Source organism: Lutra lutra, chromosome 10, assembly GCF_902655055.1.
Source record: "Lutra lutra chromosome 10, mLutLut1.2, whole genome shotgun sequence".
In the NCBI taxonomy this organism is placed as follows: domain Eukaryota; kingdom Metazoa; phylum Chordata; class Mammalia; order Carnivora; family Mustelidae; genus Lutra; species Lutra lutra.
Window position 1 is genome coordinate 109434801 of NC_062287.1, and position 20397 is coordinate 109455197.

General features: G+C 60.8%; 3 protein-coding genes across 11 annotated transcripts; 2 read left to right on the forward strand and 1 right to left on the reverse strand.

The window, feature by feature from the left end:
• The first annotated feature begins 2779 nt into the window (after positions 1–2779).
• Positions 2780–8616, forward strand: RAD9A (RAD9 checkpoint clamp component A). 3 transcript variants are annotated; one of them, XM_047693438.1, is made up of 11 exons: positions 2780–2991; positions 3083–3153; positions 3605–3733; positions 4182–4296; positions 4395–4494; positions 5902–6011; positions 6109–6218; positions 6299–6363; positions 6455–6592; positions 7350–7557; positions 7647–8616. In XM_047693438.1, the coding sequence occupies exons 1-11, from the start codon at positions 2958–2960 to the stop codon at positions 7740–7742; spliced, it is 1176 nt and encodes a 391-aa protein (XP_047549394.1). In that variant the 5' UTR covers positions 2780–2957; the 3' UTR covers positions 7743–8616. The 3 variants fall into 3 exon arrangements, with proteins under 3 accessions (XP_047549394.1, XP_047549395.1, XP_047549396.1); XM_047693439.1 differs by having other exon boundaries at positions 2785–2991; positions 7353–7557; XM_047693440.1 differs by lacking the exon at positions 2780–2991 and having other exon boundaries at positions 3151–3296.
• Positions 8605–11620, reverse strand: PPP1CA (protein phosphatase 1 catalytic subunit alpha). The gene is made up of 7 exons (XM_047693441.1): positions 11462–11620; positions 10814–10945; positions 10407–10637; positions 9741–9845; positions 9139–9362; positions 8921–9055; positions 8605–8846 (listed from the first exon to the last, which is right to left on the reverse strand). Exons 1-7 carry the CDS (start codon positions 11514–11516, stop codon positions 8736–8738), a joined length of 993 nt encoding a protein of 330 aa, XP_047549397.1. The 5' UTR covers positions 11517–11620; the 3' UTR covers positions 8605–8735.
• A 1068-nt stretch (positions 11621–12688) lies between these two features.
• Positions 12689–18758, forward strand: TBC1D10C (TBC1 domain family member 10C). Of its 7 annotated transcripts, none has more exons than XM_047693425.1 (10): positions 12689–12777; positions 13033–13211; positions 13953–14052; positions 14267–14374; positions 14462–14568; positions 14721–14835; positions 15536–15601; positions 15725–15914; positions 17616–17770; positions 18079–18758. In XM_047693425.1, the coding sequence occupies exons 2-10, from the start codon at positions 13060–13062 to the stop codon at positions 18424–18426; spliced, it is 1341 nt and encodes a 446-aa protein (XP_047549381.1). In that variant the 5' UTR covers positions 12689–12777; positions 13033–13059; the 3' UTR covers positions 18427–18758. The 7 variants fall into 7 exon arrangements, with proteins under 7 accessions (XP_047549381.1, XP_047549383.1, XP_047549384.1 ...); XM_047693424.1 differs by lacking the exon at positions 12689–12777 and adding an exon at positions 12807–12942; XM_047693426.1 differs by lacking the exon at positions 12689–12777 and adding an exon at positions 12808–12899.
• Positions 18759–20397: the final 1639 nt, after the last annotated feature.

Below are 20397 nucleotides of genomic sequence, written 5' to 3' on the forward strand. Positions count from 1 at the left end.
TGAGGCTAAGAATTTGGGGTTGAAAAAATCCTGAGAGCATCTCAGGCGAAGCCCCTCAATGTATCAAGGAAGAATCTGAGGCCCAAAGAAGGGCCTTGACTTGCTTGAGACGGTGTGTAGGGCTGGAGCTATACAGGTCTCGACTTCTGGCACAGACCCCGAATCGTCTTTGGGTTCCTATACCGATCCCTCTCGAGACACAGCGTTTTTGAGGTTCGCGAGGCCCTCCAGACCTGAAAGGCGTCACTACTTGTGCTAGTCGCGAGCCTGGAGAGGCCGCCTGCCTTCGGTCAGGTCTTCCTTCCAGTCGCGCTGTCTGCGGGGAGCAGGACGGCCAATCCCAGCTCCTCACCAGAGCTGCGGCCAGATGACGGGCCCAGGGAAGTCGAGCGCCCCTTCCAGAGCAAAACACAAGGTTGGAAGCAGCCTCAGTGAGCATCTCACACCACCAAGCACGTTGTACAAATGAGGAAACCGTGTGTGTGTGTGTCTGAAGACTCATTAAAAATCGTGAAGCGTTTGGGGTGCCTGGGTGACGCAGTTAAGCATCCGCCTCTTGGTTTCAGCTCAGGTCAGAGATGGAGCCCTGAGTTGGGCTCCGTGCTCAGGATGGAGCCTGCTTAAAACTCTTTCTTCCTCTACCCTGCCCCCCCACTCTCTTAAATAAACAAACAAAAACCAAAAAACAAACAAAGCCTGAGGACTTTATGTCTTCCCCTCCCTCCCCAGGGCCCTGCCTCAAAGACCTCAAGGCCCTAGGACCCTATAGCCCCACAGGTGTCAGGGGCAGAGGCCGGGTGTGAGTTTCCACTCCTTGCCTTCCAGAGAAACTTGACGTCTGCCTCCTGCTCCAGCTGGGCTGCTCAGGTAAGGGCGGCGGGGCAAAGCTGTGAAAGCCATGCTGAGTTACCCAGGGGTAGAGAGAGAGGGAGAGATGGAGAGAGGGGGAGAGGGAAGTAAGAGAATAGCTAATGCTAGGTTCTTTTGTGGGTTTTCTTTCTTTCTTTTTTGTGGATTTATTTATTTATTTTTTTTTTAAAAGATTTTATTTATTTATTTGACAGAGAGAGATCACAAGCAGGCAGAGAGGCAGGTAGAGAGACAGGAGGAAGCAGGCTCCCCGCCGAGCAGAGAGCCCGATGCGGGACTCGATCCCAGGACTCCGAGATCACGACCCGAGCCGAAGGCAGCAGCTCAACCCACTGAGCCACCCAGGCGCCCCTGGATTTATTTTTTTGACAGGGTGTGTGTGTGGGGGGGGGAAGCTACTGTCCAGGGAAGGATGGGACTGTGGGAAGGTGCTGGAAGCTTCCTAACAGCAACCTATGTAGACACATGTCAAACACTGTTGCACTGTGATAAGTGGTGGGGGGCTGTGCACAGGAGGCCTCTCTGAGGACCAGCCACTGAAGCTGAGCCCTAGGAAGAGAAGGAGCCAGCGTGTGAGAAGGGGGACGTTTTAGGAAGGTCGGTTTGGTGCCGTCTGGAGAGTGGATTGCAGAAGACAGCGGGGAGGCAGGAGACCGCTCAGCTCCTATAGTCGTCCGGGTGACAGAAGATGGTGGCCAGAGCCAGGATGACAGCCATGCCATGTGTTTGGAAGATGGAGCAGTCAGGGCTTGCTGAAGGGCTGTAATATGTAGAGTGACAGAGGAGGGTCCAGGATGACTCCCAGTGTACGCTACTTACATGCCTGGGTAGAGGTAGTACTATTTACACTGACTTCCCCCACCCCTCAAGGCAGGAATAGCCTCCCCTAGCATTCTAGAGAAGTCTGGTGATGCACCGAGGCTGAGGGCAAGGAGAGGGAGAAACAAAGAGGCAGGGTCCAGCACTGCAGGCCAGAAGCTGGAGGGCAGAGGGCTGAGAGACAAATACCACTCCTCAGAGCAGACAATACCGGAGGGTAAGGCCAAGCCAAACCAGCCCTAAGGAATGCAGGGGTGCCCAGGGCCCTTCGAAGCACTAGGGAAGCTTGGTGCTGTGGGGGCTAGAGCTCAGACAGTCCCTTTGGACTTCCACTTTGCAGACCCGCGGCCCAGGGCGAGGGGAAAACTTCCCTGGCTGACCAACCCCCTTCTTCTGCACAGTCCTGGGGGCTTTTAAAAATGGCCACATAAACGCAATTCCACTCTGGTAAAACGTTTCCAGTGCTTCCCACCGGTGTCCCTCATCGTTTGGCAGCCTCCATCCCTCTGCGAGGCTCACGGACCACTTCCCCGTACAAGGGGCAGAGCCCACGCGCCACTGACCCTCAATTCTCCCTTCCCCAGCTAGGTACACCCTTCTACTCCTTTCAGCCCCGAGAATCTTCTGGTCTTCAAGGATGCATAACGGATCCTCAAAGCCAGAATGAACGGCCACTCTCCCACTCTGGGATCCTGCAGCAAACAGCTTTAATCTCTCTAGAGCTGGTGGTTCTGTGTCCGCGAGGATGGTCCAGCTCCAACCCCGGATCCACGGAGGCGCCCGGGAGACCGTACTAAGCTACGCAGGAGGGCTCGCCCGCACATCTCGGCGCTTCGAGCCCGGTGCTCGCCGCCTCGCACCGGGTGCCTCGTGCCCTGCGGCCGCGTCCGTGCTTCTCGTGCTCGGCGGCGCAGCCTCCGAGGTCCCGCAGAGCCCGGCCGGCTCCCCAAGGGCGCGAAAAGGCCGGGGCCGGCGCTCTACGCTCGCGCGACGGCTGCCGGGCCCCCTCCCCCACGGTGGACTCCGTCACGTGACGGCGGAGCCGGCGAGCGTTTTTCTCACGTGACGGAGGCGCCCGCGCAGGGGCCAATGAGAACGCGGGGGCGGGGCTTCCGGGGGGCGGCGCGCGGGAAGGGAACCCCGGGCCCCCGCGGCGGCGGGTGAGACCCGGAGTAGCGCTGCGGGCAGGCGGGCTAGGGCCCGCCGCCGGCCAGACGCCGGCCTCAGCTCCGTGGCAGGCCAGGGTCGGCCTCGGCGCCGGCAGCAGCATGAAGTGTCTGGTAACGGGCGGCAACGTGAAGGGTGAGTTGGGGCGACCGGGTTTGGGGGGCGGGGGCACGTGGGACCGCCGGAGACGCCAGCCTAACCCCCGTTTCCTTTCTCCTCCCCGCAGTGCTCGGCAAGGCGGTCCATTCCCTGTCCCGCATCGGGGAGGAGCTCTACCTGGAGCCCCTGGAAGACGGGGTGAGGGGGTGGGTGGGATTACAGGCAGGAGCCAGTTTCTCCCCGCGTCAGGCCAGATGCCCTCGGGCAGAGCTGTCTGACGAGGTTTTCCCCGCCGCCCGTGGTCGGGGCGTCAGTCTGGGCCCTGCCCTCTCCCCAGGCCGGTGTGTGAATCGAGAGCCACTGCCCTCCCTGAAGTGCCTGGTGGCGGGTGGGGGCAACTAGGGGGGAAAAGATGGAGTGCGCGGACGGTTGTATAGGGCCCTTGCTGTGGGAGCAGTCGCTGCCGGGGACTCGGGGAGGGAAGGCTTCATGGAGAAGGCACCCGCTGACCGGAAGGAGAGGGAGGATTTCAACAGGTGATGGTGGAGGAGGAGGACGTTAGGACGAGTATGTGAGCAAAAGCCGGCCAGAGGGCAGGGCCTGACTCTGCCCCCTGATCGCGTCCCTCCCCCTGCTTTTCCTGGCCCAGCTCTCTCTCCGGACCGTGAACTCCTCTCGCTCTGCCTATGCCTGCTTCCTCTTTGCCCCACTCTTCTTCCAGCAGTACCAGGCGGCTGCCCCTGGTCAGGAAGCCCTGCGCTGTAAGATTTTGATGAAGGTGAGGCCTTTTCCTCACCAACTGTGCTTTGTGTCCCCTCTGCTCACGTCGTCCCCCCCACCCCAAAATGTCTGCCCTGGGGGCATTCAAAAGGTGCTAACTGGGGAGAGGGATGTATGCAGGAGCAAGAAGGTGTAAAATGCGGTGAGGAGCATAAGAAAGACACCACAGAGGGTGATGGGAGATATGGTGAGGGTGATCCATTCTGCCAGGGACCTGGGCAGTGGTGACATTCACTTTGGTCCTTGAAAAGTAAGCAGATCTTTCAAGGCATGCCAGACTGGTGTGTAACAACTTGAAGAGGGGCCTGGAAGGGTGTAAACGTGCATGTTGTGGGCATTCCCTTCCTGGTACGACAGTGCCGAGCCTGGGATGGCCGGGGCCTGCGTGGGATGTGAGAGCTGGTTGGTGGAGACACAGCACCGGGCTGATGTGTTCCCCCACTCAGTCATTCCTGGCCGCCTTCCGCTCACTGGCCATGGTGGAGAAGAGTGTGGAGAAATGCTGCATCTCACTGAATGGCAGGAGCAGCCGTCTGGTGGTCCAGCTGCACTGTCGATACGGTGAGTGGGCAGCCGGCCGGCCCAGGGGTGCCTGCAGTTAGTTGGAGGGGTGGAGGGCAGGTCAGCAAGACCCACGGAGACCCTGTCTGCCCATCCAGGGGTGAGGAAGACTCACAACCTGTCCTTCCAGGACTGCGAGTCCCTGCAGGCCATCTTCGACCCTGCCTTGTGCTCGCATGTGCTCCGTGCCCCAGCGCGGTGAGTGTGTCCTCCAGCTACAAACCGAGCCGTGGGTCTTGTTTTTTCCTTTGGAGCTTCCAGGGTCAATTTAAGAAGACACCTTCTTCATCTTCGCTGCCTCTCTCTGAACCTCAGAGGGTTTATCCAGACCAGCCTGCTCTCACGTGTTGGTCTCGCTGTTTAAGGACAGAGGCTGGAATGGAGGAGGGCACCGCTCTTTGCTCCTCGGTCTTCAGGAACCTGTGTTCTCCATCCCAAAGGTCCAGCTTGGCTTTCTGGCCACTTAGACCGCTTCTGACTCCTTTTTTAGAAAGCACATCTTTGGCTTCCCCTTAAGTCCTCTTTCCATGGCTTGAACAGCCTTGGATGTCCATCTCTAGCTTTGTGACTCAGGGGCTCAAAATTCTCCTCTGGTGGGGTCATCTTTCTGGGCCTGTTCTCCACTCAAGGGTAGCCTCTTTTCCTGTCTGCCTGGACTGTAGCTTTGAGGAGTCCACAGGCCGAGGAAGGAGGCTGGACAGGGAGGTCATGGTCCAGGAGGGCTGCCTGAATAAGGTGCTGTGGGGGCGGGGGTGTTCTGGGAAAATCAGAATGGGGAGATGGTGTGCCGGCCTGGGAGATGGGGACTCGGTGGAGGCAGAGGTCCCTGCCGAAGGCCAGGGTAGAGAGGGGTGGCTCTCCTCCCACCCTACGCTGTGTGCTGCTTGCATTTGAGTAGCCCAAAGTCATCTTTATTTCTTTTTGTAGCCATGGGGTGTGATAATTTGAAGTTCCCTTTGGGTCCTGACGGTCTGTTATTTCTGAGTTCTGTTGAGATAATGCTGTTCAGGACTCCTTCAGGTAGAGAAAGAGGGATGTATCTCTGGTGGTCTGGATTTTGATGCTATTTTTTTTTTTTTTTAAACGAACAATTGTTTTTCTTTTTCTCATGGACAATTTCAAATTTGTGTGAAAGTGGATGCCTTCCCCTGTCCCAACGGTTGTGAGACAAGTTCCAGATGTTATTTCATATGTACATATTTGTCAACATGTATCCCTTAAAGGCAAAGATTGAAGATCTTTTCTGTGGTCGCATTTATAGGGATGGCCCAGGTGGGCTTTCCCACCCCTGGGAGGGCAGGTGCTGCTGGCCTGGTTTGGCCCAGTGTGAACAGCCCAGCCTTTCTGTTGCCTCCTTTGGGCTCTGCTGTTGTCTGCCCCATCCCTTGCAGGGGACTTCTCTCCCCCAGCAACCCCCAAAGGAAACTTTGGATGGGGTAAGAGCCATGTCCTGCTCACCTTGTCCTTCCCAGGGCGTGCTAGGGCCGGCACATGGTGGATCCCCTCCGACATGGTACAGGGGTCGCAGCCCTGCCTCAGCTCTTGTAAGAGTGAAGCCACGGGGCGGGGCTGAGCCTTGGGAGTGATGCTGTACCCCCTGCACAGGGTCCTGGGGGAGGCTGTTCTGCCCTTCCCCCCCACGCTGGCAGAAGTGACGCTGGGCATTGGCTGTGGCCGCAGGGTCATCCTGCGCAGCTACCAGGAGGAGGAGGCAGGTGAGAGAGCCAGACGTGGCCTTAGACAGGCGGTTAGAGCTGGGGTGGGAGAGGGGAGGGTCCGGAAGCCCAGGCTCTCCTGTTCCTCCCTTGGCAGACAGCTCCGTCAGAGCCATGGTGACCGAGATGAGCATCGGGGAGGAGGATTTCCAGCAGCTGCAGGCCCAGGAAGGGGCGGCCATCACTTTCTGCCTCAAGGAATTCCGGGTGAGGTTCCCCCCAGCACACTCCCGCCGCTGTCCTCCCCGCCCTGCCTGGGGCCTCACGGCTCTGCTTCCCTCTCCCAGGGCCTCCTGAGCTTCGCGGAGTCCGCAAACTTGTCCCTTAGCGTTCACTTTGATGCACCAGGCAGGTAATTCCCGGCCTCAGGTCAGGGAGGGGAGGCTCTGGGAAGCCGGGAGCCCAGGGGCCCTGACCTTGCCCGGGACCTGCCGTCTGCCTAGGCCAGCCATCTTTGCCGTCAAGGACTCCCTGCTGGACGGACACTTTGTCCTGGCCACGATGTCAGAGTCAGACCTGCACTCCCCAGCCCTGTGCTCCCCAGAGCCCCACAGGCTGGTGCCTCCCCTCCAGGCTCACAGGTGAGGCTGCCCACCTGCGGCCGCTCCTCCCCACCCCCATCCCTCCACACCCTGGCCCCCTGGCCCCCTGGCCGAGCCTCCTGCCTGCAGCTTGTGCACCTCCCGCAGCACGCACACTTCCTGTCAAGCCCAGCCTCTCCGGCTCAGCCTTCCTGGTCAGCTGTGCTCAGAGAGCCCTCCTCCCACCCAGGGAAGCGTCCCCAAGGTCGGGCTGGCTTCCTTCTCTGGCTGAGTCCTCCCTTCTGAGCCTCTTGCCGGGCCAAGGAGGGAACAGGCTGCTGGGAGGCAGGGGGCTGGCTGGGGCTGGGGAGAGCAGGTGGCTGGAAGGGCAGGTGGGCTGGGGAGGACGACGGGCCCAGTGTAGCCGAAGCAGAGGAAGTTTGGTCTGGCCCCCCGCCCAGCACGTCCCTGGGCCCCAGTGCTCTCCAGCTCGGTCTCCGGGGAGGGCAGAGGCTTTGGCCCCAGGTGGCCTAGCTCAGAGGACTCGATGCTTCTCTACCCCAGCTGAGCTAAACCGGCTCCCAGGATGCTTCCTTCAGGCCCCTATCTGAACTCCTGTCAAACGGATTCCAGGCCCCGAGCCTTGTAGGAAGCCGCCACTGAACCTCAGCATCTTTCCCCCAAACAAATGAGAAAGTCACGAAGCCCCGAGATCAGCAGTGGTCATGAGGCTTCTACTGCTCTCTCAGTCCTCTAAAGTGGAGTCCTGCCTCTATACCCTCTTCTGTGTGGCTCGCTGACACCCTCTCCCTGCCAGCAGCACGCCCCACCTGGATGACTTTGCCAATGACGACATCGACTCTTACATGATCGCCATGGAAACAACTGTGGACAGTGAGGGCTCCCGGGCAGGACCCTCCATTCCCCTTTCCCCCGGCCGACGGCCCCCCTGTAGCCCTGGCCCCTACTCTGAGGACAATGATGCCGAGCCCAGTACAGAGCCTGGGACTCCCCCACCCAAGAAGGTAGGGGTTGGAGATGGAGCGGGGGGTGGGGGTGGGAGGCAAGGAGGGAGCCTCCAGGACTCACTCTGCTTTCTCTGATCCCTTTCCAGTTCCGCTCGCTGTTCTTTGGCTCCATCCTCACCCCTGCACACTCCCCTCCGGGCCCCAGCCCTGTGCTGGCTGAAGACAGTGAGGGTGAAGGCTGAACTGAGGACAAGCCTGTGTCCAGAGGCTCCGGACTAGATGAAGCCGCAGCCGCCCGCTTCCCTGGGCAGCAGCCCGGAGATAGGGCTGCTCTGCACCCGGCCGGTGGTCAAGGTGGGCTGTGCTGAGCTGAGCGCCGGTCCTGCTGCCACTCCAGGTGCCTCCTGGCTATCTGGACTAGCCTGGGTCCCGTCTTCTCATCAACTTCTAACCAATCATGTCTGTTCCTAGGCTTGGCACCGAGCTGCCCCCTGATGGAATGTCCCTCACCTATTACCCAGCCCCTCTGTAGGCCTTTAGGCCAGACTCCAACCATGTGGCTAGGGCTGGACACCTGCCTTCCCTAAGTGTACCTCCCTAAGACAAAAATCACAGAGGAGCTCTTGGCCCCTGCCGGTCTACCTTCTTTGCCAATCATGACTTGTCCCTCCCCCAAATCCCGGGCACACCTTTGGGATCTCTTGTGGCCAGCTAACTTTTTCTTCCTTTCTCTGTGCCGTCTGGCCCTGGCTTGGGATTCTAAGTCCCTGTGGACCCGAGCCTATGGCTGGGATTACCCTGGCTGGGGCCTCATGCCCAGCAAGCCTGTCCTAAGTGGCCCTGGATAGAAGGGCTGCCAGCCCAGTCCTTGGGACAAGGGAGACAGAGGCCATGGCGAGAATCCAGCTTTGACCTTTATTCAAGAGACCAGATGGGTTGCCCTAGGATCTGTCTGCTGGCCCTGAGGCCAAGCAAGGCTGGAAACTCACATCTGGCCCTGCTTTGCCCTGAGCTGCAGCCTCCGCCCCAGGATCCTGCGTGCAACCACTGCAGGTGCAGGCGGAAGGAGCCCTGGGGGATTGGACGCTGCTTTAATTCATTAAAAAAAGAAAAATACACCAAGGCTCCGTGTTCCCCATGACAGGTGGGCCTGGGGGGCCAGCATGAACCACCCCCCACGGCCACATAATTTCTGTACAATCCACCACCTGGGGCAGAGTGCGGGTACACAGAGGCTATTTCTTGGCTTTGGCGGAGTTGCGGGGTGGGGTGATGGGCCGGCCTCCAGGGTTCAAGCCACTGAACTGCCCGTATTTCCCCTTGTTCTTGTCCGCGGGCTTGAGGATCTGAAAGAGACAGAGCTGGTCAGGCTCACGGGCTGAGCCACGGAGTCAGAGGCCACTACCCTTCCCATCCCCACCTGGAAAGAGCACATGAGCGTCTCGTCCACACTCATCATGGCGCCTGCATTGTCAAACTCGCCACAGTAGTTGGGAGCCGAGAAGAGGGTCACCAGCTGCCGCTTGGCGAAGAACTCATAGCCGTCTTCCACCACCTGGATGCGGATGGGGGCAGTCGGCTCAGCAGGTGCTGGCTACCCAGCCCCCGCGCCCACCCGCCCCAGAGCTGCCGGCCCACCTGGTGTGCCCGGCAGATGAGATCCAAGTCGTGCTTGTGCAGGAACTTGGCCACCACCTCAGCCCCAAACGTAAAGGAGACACCACGGTCATTCTCGCCCCAGCCCTGCACGTCCTTGTCAGGATCAGACCATAGCAGGTCACACAGTAGGCCCTGGTCAGGCACGTCTGTGGGCCGCATGATACGCCGAATCTGTTCCATGGACTGCAAGTCTGGGGACAGGCCTGGGGGAGCATGAGAGGGGACAGGTCACTTCCTCAAGCCTCAAAGACCCCCTGCCCCACAAAGCTTCTGCTGGTCAGTCTCCCCTCCACCTGCCACCCTCTGGCGCTCTCCTAAAGTCCCAGGAGTCCAGGCAGGCAGAAGTCATCCCCTTCGGCCTCAAGGACCACAGAGCTCTCTGAACAAAGGAGACACAGTCCACACACAACGCCAAGGCCAAAGTGGGGGAGAGTGGAACGGAGTACTGGGGAGGGGTGGCGGGGGCTTCCTGGAAGAAGTGACAAGCACAGCCGGAGCCCTGGGAGAGCTGGGAATACATCCCCCCCAGCCTCCTCCCAGGTACCCTGGGGATGTGGCCCAGGGGCTCTTCCTTCCCTCACCTCCGTGGCAGCAGAAGATCTTCTCGTCCACGATGGCGGCGATGGGCAGGCAGTTGAAGCAGTCGGTAAAGGTTTTCCACAGTTTAATGTTGTAGCGTCTCTTGCCTGTTGGGAGCAATGAGAGGCCTCAGGAGGCCTGTCTGCTGCACACCCAGCCTGGGTCTCTGGGCCCTCCAAGGCACTCGGTGCTAGACACAGCTGGGAGCAGGCAGTGGCAGACAAGAGGAGACGCCCCCTCCCCCGTCCCCGCTGCCTACCAGCCTTCCTAGAATTCTAAAGCAGCTGAGTCCACAGGAACCTGAGCTCCAATCTAGAACAACCCACCCCCACCCAGGGAGGAGGCCAGGCCAAGACGAGGTCTGGTTTATCTCAGCTTCGGGTGGGCAGATTCCAGTCCAGAGAGGCATCCTAAGTGCTTAAGGGATGCGCTGGAGGGGAGTGTCATGAGGCAGGGCCCTGCACAAGGACACTGGGCAGTCTTTGTCAGCAGCCATTCACCAGACCGACCCCTCCTGGGTGCCAGACCCCAGGCCAGGAGGGCAGGGGCATCCCCTGTAGAGATCTCAGTCTGCAGGTATCTGTAGACACCGGTACCTTTACTGCCAACCCAACGTGAGGGTCTCACTGGACAGCCGAGTCACTTAAGGACTTGGGAAGCCTACTCACACTCATCATAGAAGCCGTAGATGCGGTTGATGCTGGCACACTCGTGGTTCCCACGGAGCAGGAAGAAGTTCTCGGGGTACTTGATCTTATAGGCCAGCAGCAGGCAGATGGTCTCCAAAGACTGCTTGCCCCGGTCGACGTAGTCCCCCAGGAAGAGGTAGTTGCTCTCTGGAGGGAAGCCACCGTACTCAAATAGCCGCAGGAGGTCGTAGTACTGGCCATGGATGTCACCTGTGACCCAGGGGACTGGTTCAGCGCTAGGGGCAGGGGCCACACTTGAACCCAGGGCCAAGTTTGGGCGCCAGGGAGGAGCACTGCAAGGACTTGGGGAGCAAGGGACGGGGAACGCCACTTTCAGAAAGCAAAAGGGGCCGAGACGGAGGGGGGGCGGGGGGCGCGGGGCTCACCGCAGATCTTGAGGGGTGCCTCCAGCTCCAGAAGGATGGGCTGGCTCAGGAAGATCTCCCGTGATTTGAGACACAGACCACGGATCTCGTTCTCTGTGAGTTGTACATTCTTTCCAGGCCGCGAGCCCTGCACTGGGGGCGGAACAGGGCATCAAGACTCTGGTCCCTCAGGCAGGAGGAAGGTGGGCGACACAAGTGGCCCTGTTGGCACAGCTGAGGGCGCCTGGGTCTCCTGGGCCCCTCCTTGCCCAGGGGCAGCTGTTGCTGCTGAGCCTCCCAGGATGGGACCCCTCGAGGGGGTCCGCTGTGCGTCGGGGGGCCTGCCACCCAACAGCCCAACCCACAGCGCACGATCCCTGCGAGGGGTGGAGCTAGATTTCTTAGTTTCTCCTCCACCCCCAGGAGCACAGGCCAACCTGTGCACCCCCAGCCCAGGAGAGGGGGTGCTCCCCGTGCCAGAGCGTCCCCGGAACGTCCCAAGCGCCCCGCGCCTGGTGGGGGGGGCCCGGCTGTGGACGCGGGTCCTCGAGGCCCGTCCCCGCCCAGTCTAAGCTGGCCCTGGGAGGGGCAAGCCCGCCCGCGCACCACTTCCGGGCCCGGCAGGGGGCCAGGGCGCGGCGGGCACCAACGTCCCCCGCCCCGGCCAACCTTCCAGCAGGCGCCCGATGATAGAGTCCAGGTTGAGCTTCTCGCTGTCGGACATGGCGGCGCCGCCGCTCCGGCCCAGCAGCTCCGGGCCCAATCCTGCCGCCCTCTCCCGCTGCCTCCTTCCGGCCTTGCGCTCCTTCCGCCCGCCCCGGCCCGCCCCGGCCCGCCCCGGCCCGCCGCCCCGCCTCCTAGGCCTGCCGCCCCGCCCCGCGCGCTGCCCCCGCGCTCTAGCGCCCCCTCTGGACGCCGGGCGCAGCGGCCGCGGAGGTCTGGGGGGCGGGGCATAGGGGAACGGGCGGGTCTTGGGCTGGGCTTGGTCTGTCTAGGACGAAGCCTGGCCGGTGGGTGGAGCTTGGCGGGGCGGGGTTGAGTCTCGTTCCGCCCCTAGGAGTGACCCGTTCCGAGAACATGGGGCCGGAAGTACCGTGAAAGCTTTTTTTTTCTATCAAAGGCTAACCAGCCGTTCCCACCCTGGGCGGGAGTGTGGTGTGTGCACATTAAAAACCGATTCTCCAAACGCTGCGGATTAAGTCCTCGAAGTGCCAAAAAGGAAACTGAGACTCAGAGATAGCAGGGGGCTGGTCTAAGACCCTGGAGTCCACCTCCTGAGTCTCTGTAGCCCCCAGGCAGCCGGCCAGACACCTGCTGCTACATTTTGAACCCAACTTGGTCCGCCCTGTGGTGCACGCTAAATTAGTATTTTTTGTAAGAGCCACTGTTACCTGCTGAGTGCATAGTAATGCCGTATTATGTGCATATTCAAAACATTACCTTGTAAAAAGCAAATATTGAATAAACCATAATTCTCACTGGAATCTTAAAATTTTTAAAAAACTCTTTTTATTTATTTGACAGAGAGAGATCACAAGGAAGCAGAGAGGCAGCCAGAGAGAGAGGGAAGCAGGCTCCCTGCTGAGCAGAGAGCCCAATGTGGGGCTTGATCCCAGGGCCCTGAGACCATGACCTGAGCCAAAGGCAGACACTTAACTGACTGAGCCACTCAGGTCTCCTTGGAATCCTGAATTGCTTTACAAGCTGATAACCTCAAAACTGGAGGGGGCCTGGCCTCTGTATGGCGAGGGTGGGTCCTGGCCCCTTCACACCCACCGCAGGAACCCAAGTCTGCAGCCATTCAGCCCATGGGGAGGGGAGGGGAGGAGCCCACAGCCCTGGGCAGGCCGGAAGAGCCTTGGAGAGGAAGGGGTGATCACCCCCCCCAACACACTTGGGAGGGGAGTGTGGGAGGGGCCCCCCAGCGGGTTGCTGAGGCTGCCCGGAGGAGGAAGTGAGAGGAGGAGGTGAGGTGCAGCAGGGAGGTAAGCTGGCCTGGGGGGGCAGGGGCTGAGTCTGGGGCTGGGCCTCCATCCAGAAGCCTGGCTTTTCTGCCACTTCAGGGCCCTCCCCCCACCCCAATAAAAGAAGGGCCAGAAGGGGCTTGGTGAGATGCCTTGATGCCTCTCCCCTCTGAACCCTGCAGCCAGGTCCCTGGGCTAGGGATGGGCTGGATGGGAGCCCAGGTTCCAGGCTGGCCAGAAGCAGCCTCTCACACTGGCTTTCTCCACATCCTACAGCCCGTGGTAGCTTGGGTCTGGGGCACCATGGCCCAGGCCCTGGGGGAGGACCTCGTACAAACTTCCGAGGGGCAGGATGACTCCAGCTCTTTGGGGTCTGACTCTGAGCTGAGTGGGCCCGGCCCATATCGCCAGGCTGATCGCTATGGCTTCATTGGGGGCAGCTCAGCAGAACCAGGGTAAGAAGGGAAGGGATTGGGGGGCAGTGGGGTGCTGGGATTGAGGTTGGGGGCTGAGGGCTGAATTCTGGAGTGAGGCTCAACCTCGAGGGTCCTGGAGGGTCTGGGAACTCAGTCAGTGTCACCCCTCTTCATGCTCCGGGTGGAGTCCTAAAGCTGGCAGGGACAAGGCAGCAATGTCCCGCATATGCCTCTTTTACCCCCAACCTCTCAGACTTTGCACCTATCCTTGGAGGCAAATAGTCTTCTCCTATTAATCTGCCCCCAAAATCCCAGAGCCCAACCAAAGAACCCACACCTCTACCTCTCCCCTCTCCCTTTTCCAATATACAGACAGGAAAACAACCTAGATAGGAACTTGCCCAAGGTCACACAGCAGATCAGATGGAATCAGGTAGAACTCAGGACTCCTGGCTTCTAGTCCACGGCTCTGTCCACCTTGCTTCTCTTAATGAGTTGTCTGTGTTCCTATCTTAGGGGCCAGTCAGCCGGTCCCTCCCCCAACACACACCTACACACCCCTTCAGTATCTCCTGCTTCTGCCGCATCAGAGCCACATCCTTTCCTATCCCTATGACAACCACTGGCAGCTCCTGGGTGACAGGTTACCCCCCCCCCCAGGGCTCCCCAGAGATCTCCAGGGCCAGGAGCTGAGTTTCCCGGGACAGCATGGAGGATGGCAGATGTGGGCCCTGGGTAACGGCTAGCCAACGCCCCCGTGCCTGTGCCATGTGCCCGCAGGCCAGGTCACCCTCCTGCAGACCTTATCCGCCAGCGGGAGATGAAGTGGGTAGAGATGACCTCGCACTGGGAGAAAACCATGTCTCGGCGGTATAAGAAGGTGAGGGGAGCATGGGGCTCCCTGTCTCAACCCGCTTTGCCTCTGTCCCTGCCCCGGTAAAATTTGCCCCTCCTGTGTCCCAGCACCTCCTGCCTTTGTCCTCCCCCCCACCCAAAGTGCCCCTTGCCCCATGACAGGCTGGGGCTGGGATGTGCCAGCAGGAGCAGGGGATGCTGGCCTGGCTCATCTAACTTGGCCTTGGCCTCACCCGCAGGTAAAGATGCAGTGCCGGAAAGGCATCCCCTCGGCTCTGCGGGCCCGCTGCTGGCCCCTGTTGTGCGGGGCCCATGTGTGTCAGCAGAACAGCCCAGGCACCTATCAGGTAACTGTTGCCAGGGGTCCCTGTCTCCCCTTTCCAGAGCCCCTCGCCACTCTGAGCCCTCACACCCACCTTGCTGTCTGCCCGCAGGAACTGGCCAAAGCCCCTGGAGACCCACAGTGGATGGAGACCATCAACCGGGACCTGCACCGCCAGTTCCCTCTACACGAGATGTTTGTGTCGCCCCAGGGTCACGGGTAGGCGGCCAGTTTCACCGAGGGACCTCCAGCCTCACCTCCAGGGCCATCAGCCTGGACCCCTACCATAGCTTTATAGCCTGGGAAGAGGCCCCCTGAGGGTGGGGGAGGGGAACACAGAGGACCGGCCCTGATGGGGTCTCCTGGCACAGGCAGCAGGGGCTCCTGCAGGTACTCAAGGCCTACACCCTGTATCGGCCTGAACAGGGCTACTGTCAGGCCCAAGGCCCTGTGGCCGCTGTGCTGCTCATGCATCTGCCCCCAGAGGTGAGTGCCCTCGACCCCAATCCAGAGGCTTGGGACCTTGAAACCCCAAGCCCAGGGATCCATGACCCCCAACCCTGGGGACTTAGCCTTCAGGCCCCTGAGACCCTTGACCCACATCCTAGTGACCTATGGACCTAGTCATCCGGGCTCGGGATCCATGACTGCCACCCCACCAACCCCAGGAACTCTGGACTCAGGGACCTGGGATCCTTAACCCCCAGATCCTGTCCTAGCGACCTAGGGCCTCATGACCACCAACTTCAGTGACCTTCAAGCCCAACGACATTGACTCCAGGAACCTGGGACCCTTGGCCCCTGCTCCCTGCCCCAGTGACCTGAGAATCTGGACATCATCACCTTGACCTCATGACTCCCAGTTCTGAGCCCTGTGACTATTATCTCAATGACCCCAAGAGCTCAGGACTTGAACTTTGGGACCCTCCCAACCCTTGACCATCAAGCCCCAAATCTGTGACTCTGAAATTCAACATCATGAACCCTATGACTTCCGACTCCCTAAACCCACTGGTAGGCCTCTGGCCAGTGGGGAGACTTTCAGTAAGAGCCGGAGCTTAGGCTCCAGGCTCCAGAGTCACCCCGGAGGGTACAGAGGGCCCTTCCCTGTGCCCCTTTCCCCTACCCTGCGGTTCCTTCTGTGATCCCCTGGGTGGGGGCGCTTACGGCCTGTGCCCCTACCCAGGAGGCCTTCTGGTGCCTGGTACAGATCTGCGAGGTCTACCTCCCCGGCTACTATGGGCCTCATATGGTGAGAAGCTGGGAGGGGGCCGGAGGGCGCGGGGAGGGACTGGGCAGGCGGGCAGGGCCCGGGCGATGGAGAGGGGCAGGGCCTGGCCTTCAGGAGTGGACGTGCTGATGGACGTGGCTGCAGGAGGCCGTGCAGCTGGACGCCGAGGTGTTCACGGCTCTGCTTCGACGGCTGCTCCCTCGCGTGCACAAGCACCTGCAGCAGGTGGGCGTCGGGCCTCTGCTCTACCTGCCCGAGTGGTTCCTGTGTCTCTTCGCCCGCTCCCTGCCCTTCCCCACCGTGCTGCGTGTCTGGGACGCCTTCCTCAGCGAGGGTGAGTGGACAGCTGGAGGGGAGGTGTGGCCTGGGCTGGGAGCTTCAGGGTGAGCACAGGGACGAGAGTGCCAGCTCCGCTCTGCCCCACCTGCCACTGCCAATCTTGGTCCTGGCCGCGGGTGCCAGAGCGTGCCGAGGCTGATGGCGTCAGGTTGGCTCTGGGGGGAGCAGCCCAGCCCCCGCCTGCCATGCCATGACTGGCTGCCCCTGCCTTTGTGACGAGACTCCCGGAGGGAGGGAGGCTCTGCTGGGGGTGGGCTGGGGCCAGGGAAAGGCTCCCCACACAGGGATGTGGAGCAGAGCTGGGGAGATCCCAGCAGCGGAGCTCTTTGGGGACTGGGCTCAGTGAGCATGGCCAGTGCCAGGGACAGGGCCTATAGGAGTGGAAGAGCACTGGGTGAGCCCTCGCTGTGCCCTGCATGGCTGTAGGACGTCGGGACTGCTGGGTGAACGACGCTCACATTCTGGTGAGGGTGGAGATGGGAGCCAACAGCAACCAAATTAACAAGATATTTATAGGGGCGCCTGCCTGGCTCCATGGTGGAGCATGTGACTCTTGATCGTGGGGTTGCGAGTTCAAGCCCCACGTCGGGCACAGAGCTTTTAAAAAAAAGGTATTTATAGTTTGTAAGAAGTGCCATGAAGAAAATAAAACAAGGGGTGTGACAGAGTGTTAAGGGAACAGTAGGAGGAAAGTGCTGTTTCCAAGATGCTTTTGGCCTCTCCATGGGGGCGGCGGACTTGCAGGGCGCCGTGGAGGTCGAGAGGCCAGGAGAGACACTGTCCACATGGTCCAGGCTGCTGCCAACTTGGGGGTGTGGGTGTGGAGAAAGAGGAAGCCAGATAGAGCAGGCCAAGAGTGGGGGGAGTTTGGGGCAGAGCTGAGCGGGACGTTTTAGGACTTTGGGGCTCTGTCTCGGTACCCTCATCAGTGACCCACCTGCGTTCTGTTCTCTATGGGTTGTCTGGCAGTTACAACTGAAAAATGGCAGAAATCAGTCAGTACGTTTATTGAGCACCTGCTATGTGCCCAGTTGGCTACAGGCTCCCTTAGAGCTCTGGTCACAGGTGTCCAAGCTGCCATCTATGTGTCACCACCCCTCCAGCCCCAGATCTCAAGGACCAGGCAGGGCAGGCGGAGCCCTCTTTGTCCTCTCCACCGAGCACGGGACAGGCAATGTCATAAGCTCTGTTTCGTCATGGAGATGACACGAGCGGTGGTGATCATTTCTTTATGAGGCACGGTCGTCACTAGGCCTCACTGGTCCCCAGACTCGAGGCTACCTGGAAGGGATTCTGAGGCTGTGGGACAGCCCAAGGTCACACCTGCGCGTGCCCGTGAGCGCGTATGCTTGGGTGTGTGCTCGCCTGCACTATGCTCTTGGCTTAGCGGCGAAGAGCTCTGGCGAGAATCTAGAAAGAGAAGGTCACAGAACTGAGCTGGAAAGGCCTTCTTCACAGGGACCAGCTGCCGAGACGCAGAGAGCAGGTGTGGGGAGTTGTGTCCCCTGGCTGCTGGCATGCTGCTCTGCTCAGAAGCATCAGCCCCCACATCGCGGTCCCACTGTCACTGCTCCTGGTCTGAGTCAGGCTGCAGAGCTGCGGGAGGGTGGGAGGCGTCTGGCGGAGGGCAGGGTCAGGTACAGAATTGAGGAGGGGCAGGTTTGGCCCTGCACTGAGTGAGCCCCCCGGCCCGCAGGCGTGAAGGTGCTGTTCCGAGTGGGGCTGACGCTCGTGCGCCTGGCGCTGGGCACCACAGAACAGCGCCTGGCCTGCCCCGGGCTCCTGGAGACCCTCGGTGCCCTGCGAGCCATCCCACCCACCCAGCTGCAGGAGGAGGTCTTCATGTCCCAGGTGGGTGCCCCCCCACCACCTTGCCTTCCACAATGGCCCAGCCCCTGCTGCTCAGGTGGGGAAACTGAGTCACGCAGCCAGAAGTCAGAGTGAGCCCTGGGGCCCAGTTCCTGTCCTCTGAGCAGCAGAAAAGCTGAAAACCCCAGGCTTCAAGTAGCTTTCTACGGTTCTCTTAGTGAGTCTGGCTGTCAGTCCCTCAGCCCTCAGCCACTTCCTGGGGCTGTGTCCTGCCCGCCCTGTGGGGACCTCACAGTTTCCTGCCCCACCCCCCCAGTCTGGGCACACTCACTACCAGCCACTCCCCACAGGTGCACAGCGTGGCCCTGTCTGAGCAGGACCTGCAGCGGGAAATCAGGGTCCAGCTGGCCCGGCTGCCTGAGTCCACGTCCGGGCCACCCCCCAGGCCTCAGGCCCGCCTGCCTGGGGCCCAAGCCATCTTTGAGGCCCAGCAGCTGGCAGGGGTGCGAGGAGGCACCAGGCCCGAGGTGCCCCAAATCGTGGTGCAGCCCCCAGAGGAGCCCAGGCCCCCGCGGCGCAAGCCCCAGACCCGAGGAAAGACCTTCCATGGGCTCCTGACTCGGCCCAGGGGTCCCCCTCTCGAGGGCCCCTCCAGGTCTCATCGAGGCTCCACCTCCTTCCTGGATACCCGGTTCTGAAGGTTCGACTTCTGAGGGCATCATGGACTCAGTGTTCCCGAAGCCCGATTGCTCGATGGGCTGATGCCCTCCTCAGAAACGGGCCCTGCACTTTACCGCTGGGATCTGGCGTCTCCCTGGCCAGGGACTGCGACTCGAGGATGAAGGAAGGCCACGGAGTGCGGTGTCGTGGGCCCGGGCCTGCCATTCTCCCGCAGAGCCATCCTGGTGCCCCCGCCCTCGCAAACATGGAAGCGGGCACCGAAGGAGTGTGGGGTGCAGGGCACCTGGCTGGGCTAGGGGACCCCAAAGGGCTCCTGGAGAGGCCTAGAATAAAGGCTCACTGAGCAGAAGCCTGGATAGATTTGGATTGAAGGCTCCCCAACCCCTTCTCCTCCCACCCTCACCACCCCCCCACAACCCCCCGCCCAGCCCTGCCTCTCTGTGCCCCCCTCCCCGCGTTCCCACGGGACACACCGAAGCTGCCCATTGGCTGCTGAAAGCTGTTTACCAGCTGCAGGATCCAATGGGGAGCCGCCTCGCCCAGCGCTCTTTTGGGCAGGTAAGGCTCTGGCATCTGCGGGAGGAAGGGTCCCCAAGTGGAGGCTGGGCTCCGGAGTGGGGGTCTACCTCCTACTCTTCCTCTCCTCCCAGGTTGGTTCAGGACCCCCAGGGGCGGGGGGACTCTAACCTAAGTCTGCCCCCCACCCATGGTCCTGTCCGGCTCTCAGGGACAGCCAGGCCAGAACAAAAGCCTACTGTACCAGGACAAAGGAGAAAGGTCCCACAGGCCCTTGCCCACCCCCAAAGCCCTGGTTGCGCCCCCTCGGGACTGCCACCATGGAAACTCCCTCCCACACTTGATAATTGCCCCTGTGGGTGCCTGGGGTACCCGTGACATGAGCCATCACCAGGACAACAGGGCAACAGGGCTGGCTGCAGTGCCGGCTTGTGTCCCTAGAGTGCCCATTCCAGGGTGCTTTGCCTCCCTGGGGGCCTGCCCCAGCAGGGGGGAGGGTGGCAGGGCATGGCAGGACTTTGGAGCAGTGGGAGAAAGCGTCTGGACTCCTGTTTCCATGATGGAATATTCAACCTGCGTGTCCCAGTGGCTGTGCTGGAACACTGGCCTGGCTGCTGGTCAGAGCCCTGATTTGGAATGCTCTGGTGACAGGGCACTCGCTCTTACATATGTTCATTTGGTGCTTAGTATGTGCCTGGCCAGGCCCTGGGTCTCGGGCAGACCATCCCATACCCGAGGGAGCCTACCGCCGAGAGGAGGGAACATGGAGGTCCAGACCCAGGTCTGCAGAGTTTCCTGGGGGAAACTGAGGCTCAGGAGGGGAGGACATTTAGCCAAGATCTCACAGCACGTGGCAGACCCCAGGTTTACCCCTGCCTCCACATCAGCAGCCATGAAACTGTCCCCTAAAACTGGGTGCTCACCCAGGTCTGTCCTCCTGGAGATGCTCTTTCTCCTGCTCCCACCCATACCCTTGGCCCTGCCCCAGCCTGAGTCCCAGCTCCTTGGAATGTGGGACAGCTTCTGGGCCCCTGGGAGTTAAAGAGAACCTCCAGGGCCCTCCCTCCCTCATCCCTGCCCCACTAAAGTACCTGTAGCTTAAGTATAACCCACTCGCCCACACTTCCCAGAACCTTTTCTCCGATCCCCCTCCCCCTCTGCAGGCAGCACTGATGACCTCACTAGAGAAAGGGGAAATGGAGTGCCCAGCCCAAGATCACTGTTGGGGGTTAGAGCCACTAGAGTTCAGGTCTTTGTGCCTTCTGGGCAATACCTTAGCTTTAGGGCATCTAATGCAGTCCAGGCTTTGCAGCAGGTAGGGTGGGGGGACCTACCCCTGGAGTCAGCTCCTAGACTCCCTGCCCTCCAAGGGCTCAGCTCTTCTGCTCGGAGGGTGGGGAAGCAGGAAAGCAGCAACCTCAGCCCGGGCCCGGGAATCTGTCATGAGGCTGGGAGGGGGGCCATGGTGACAG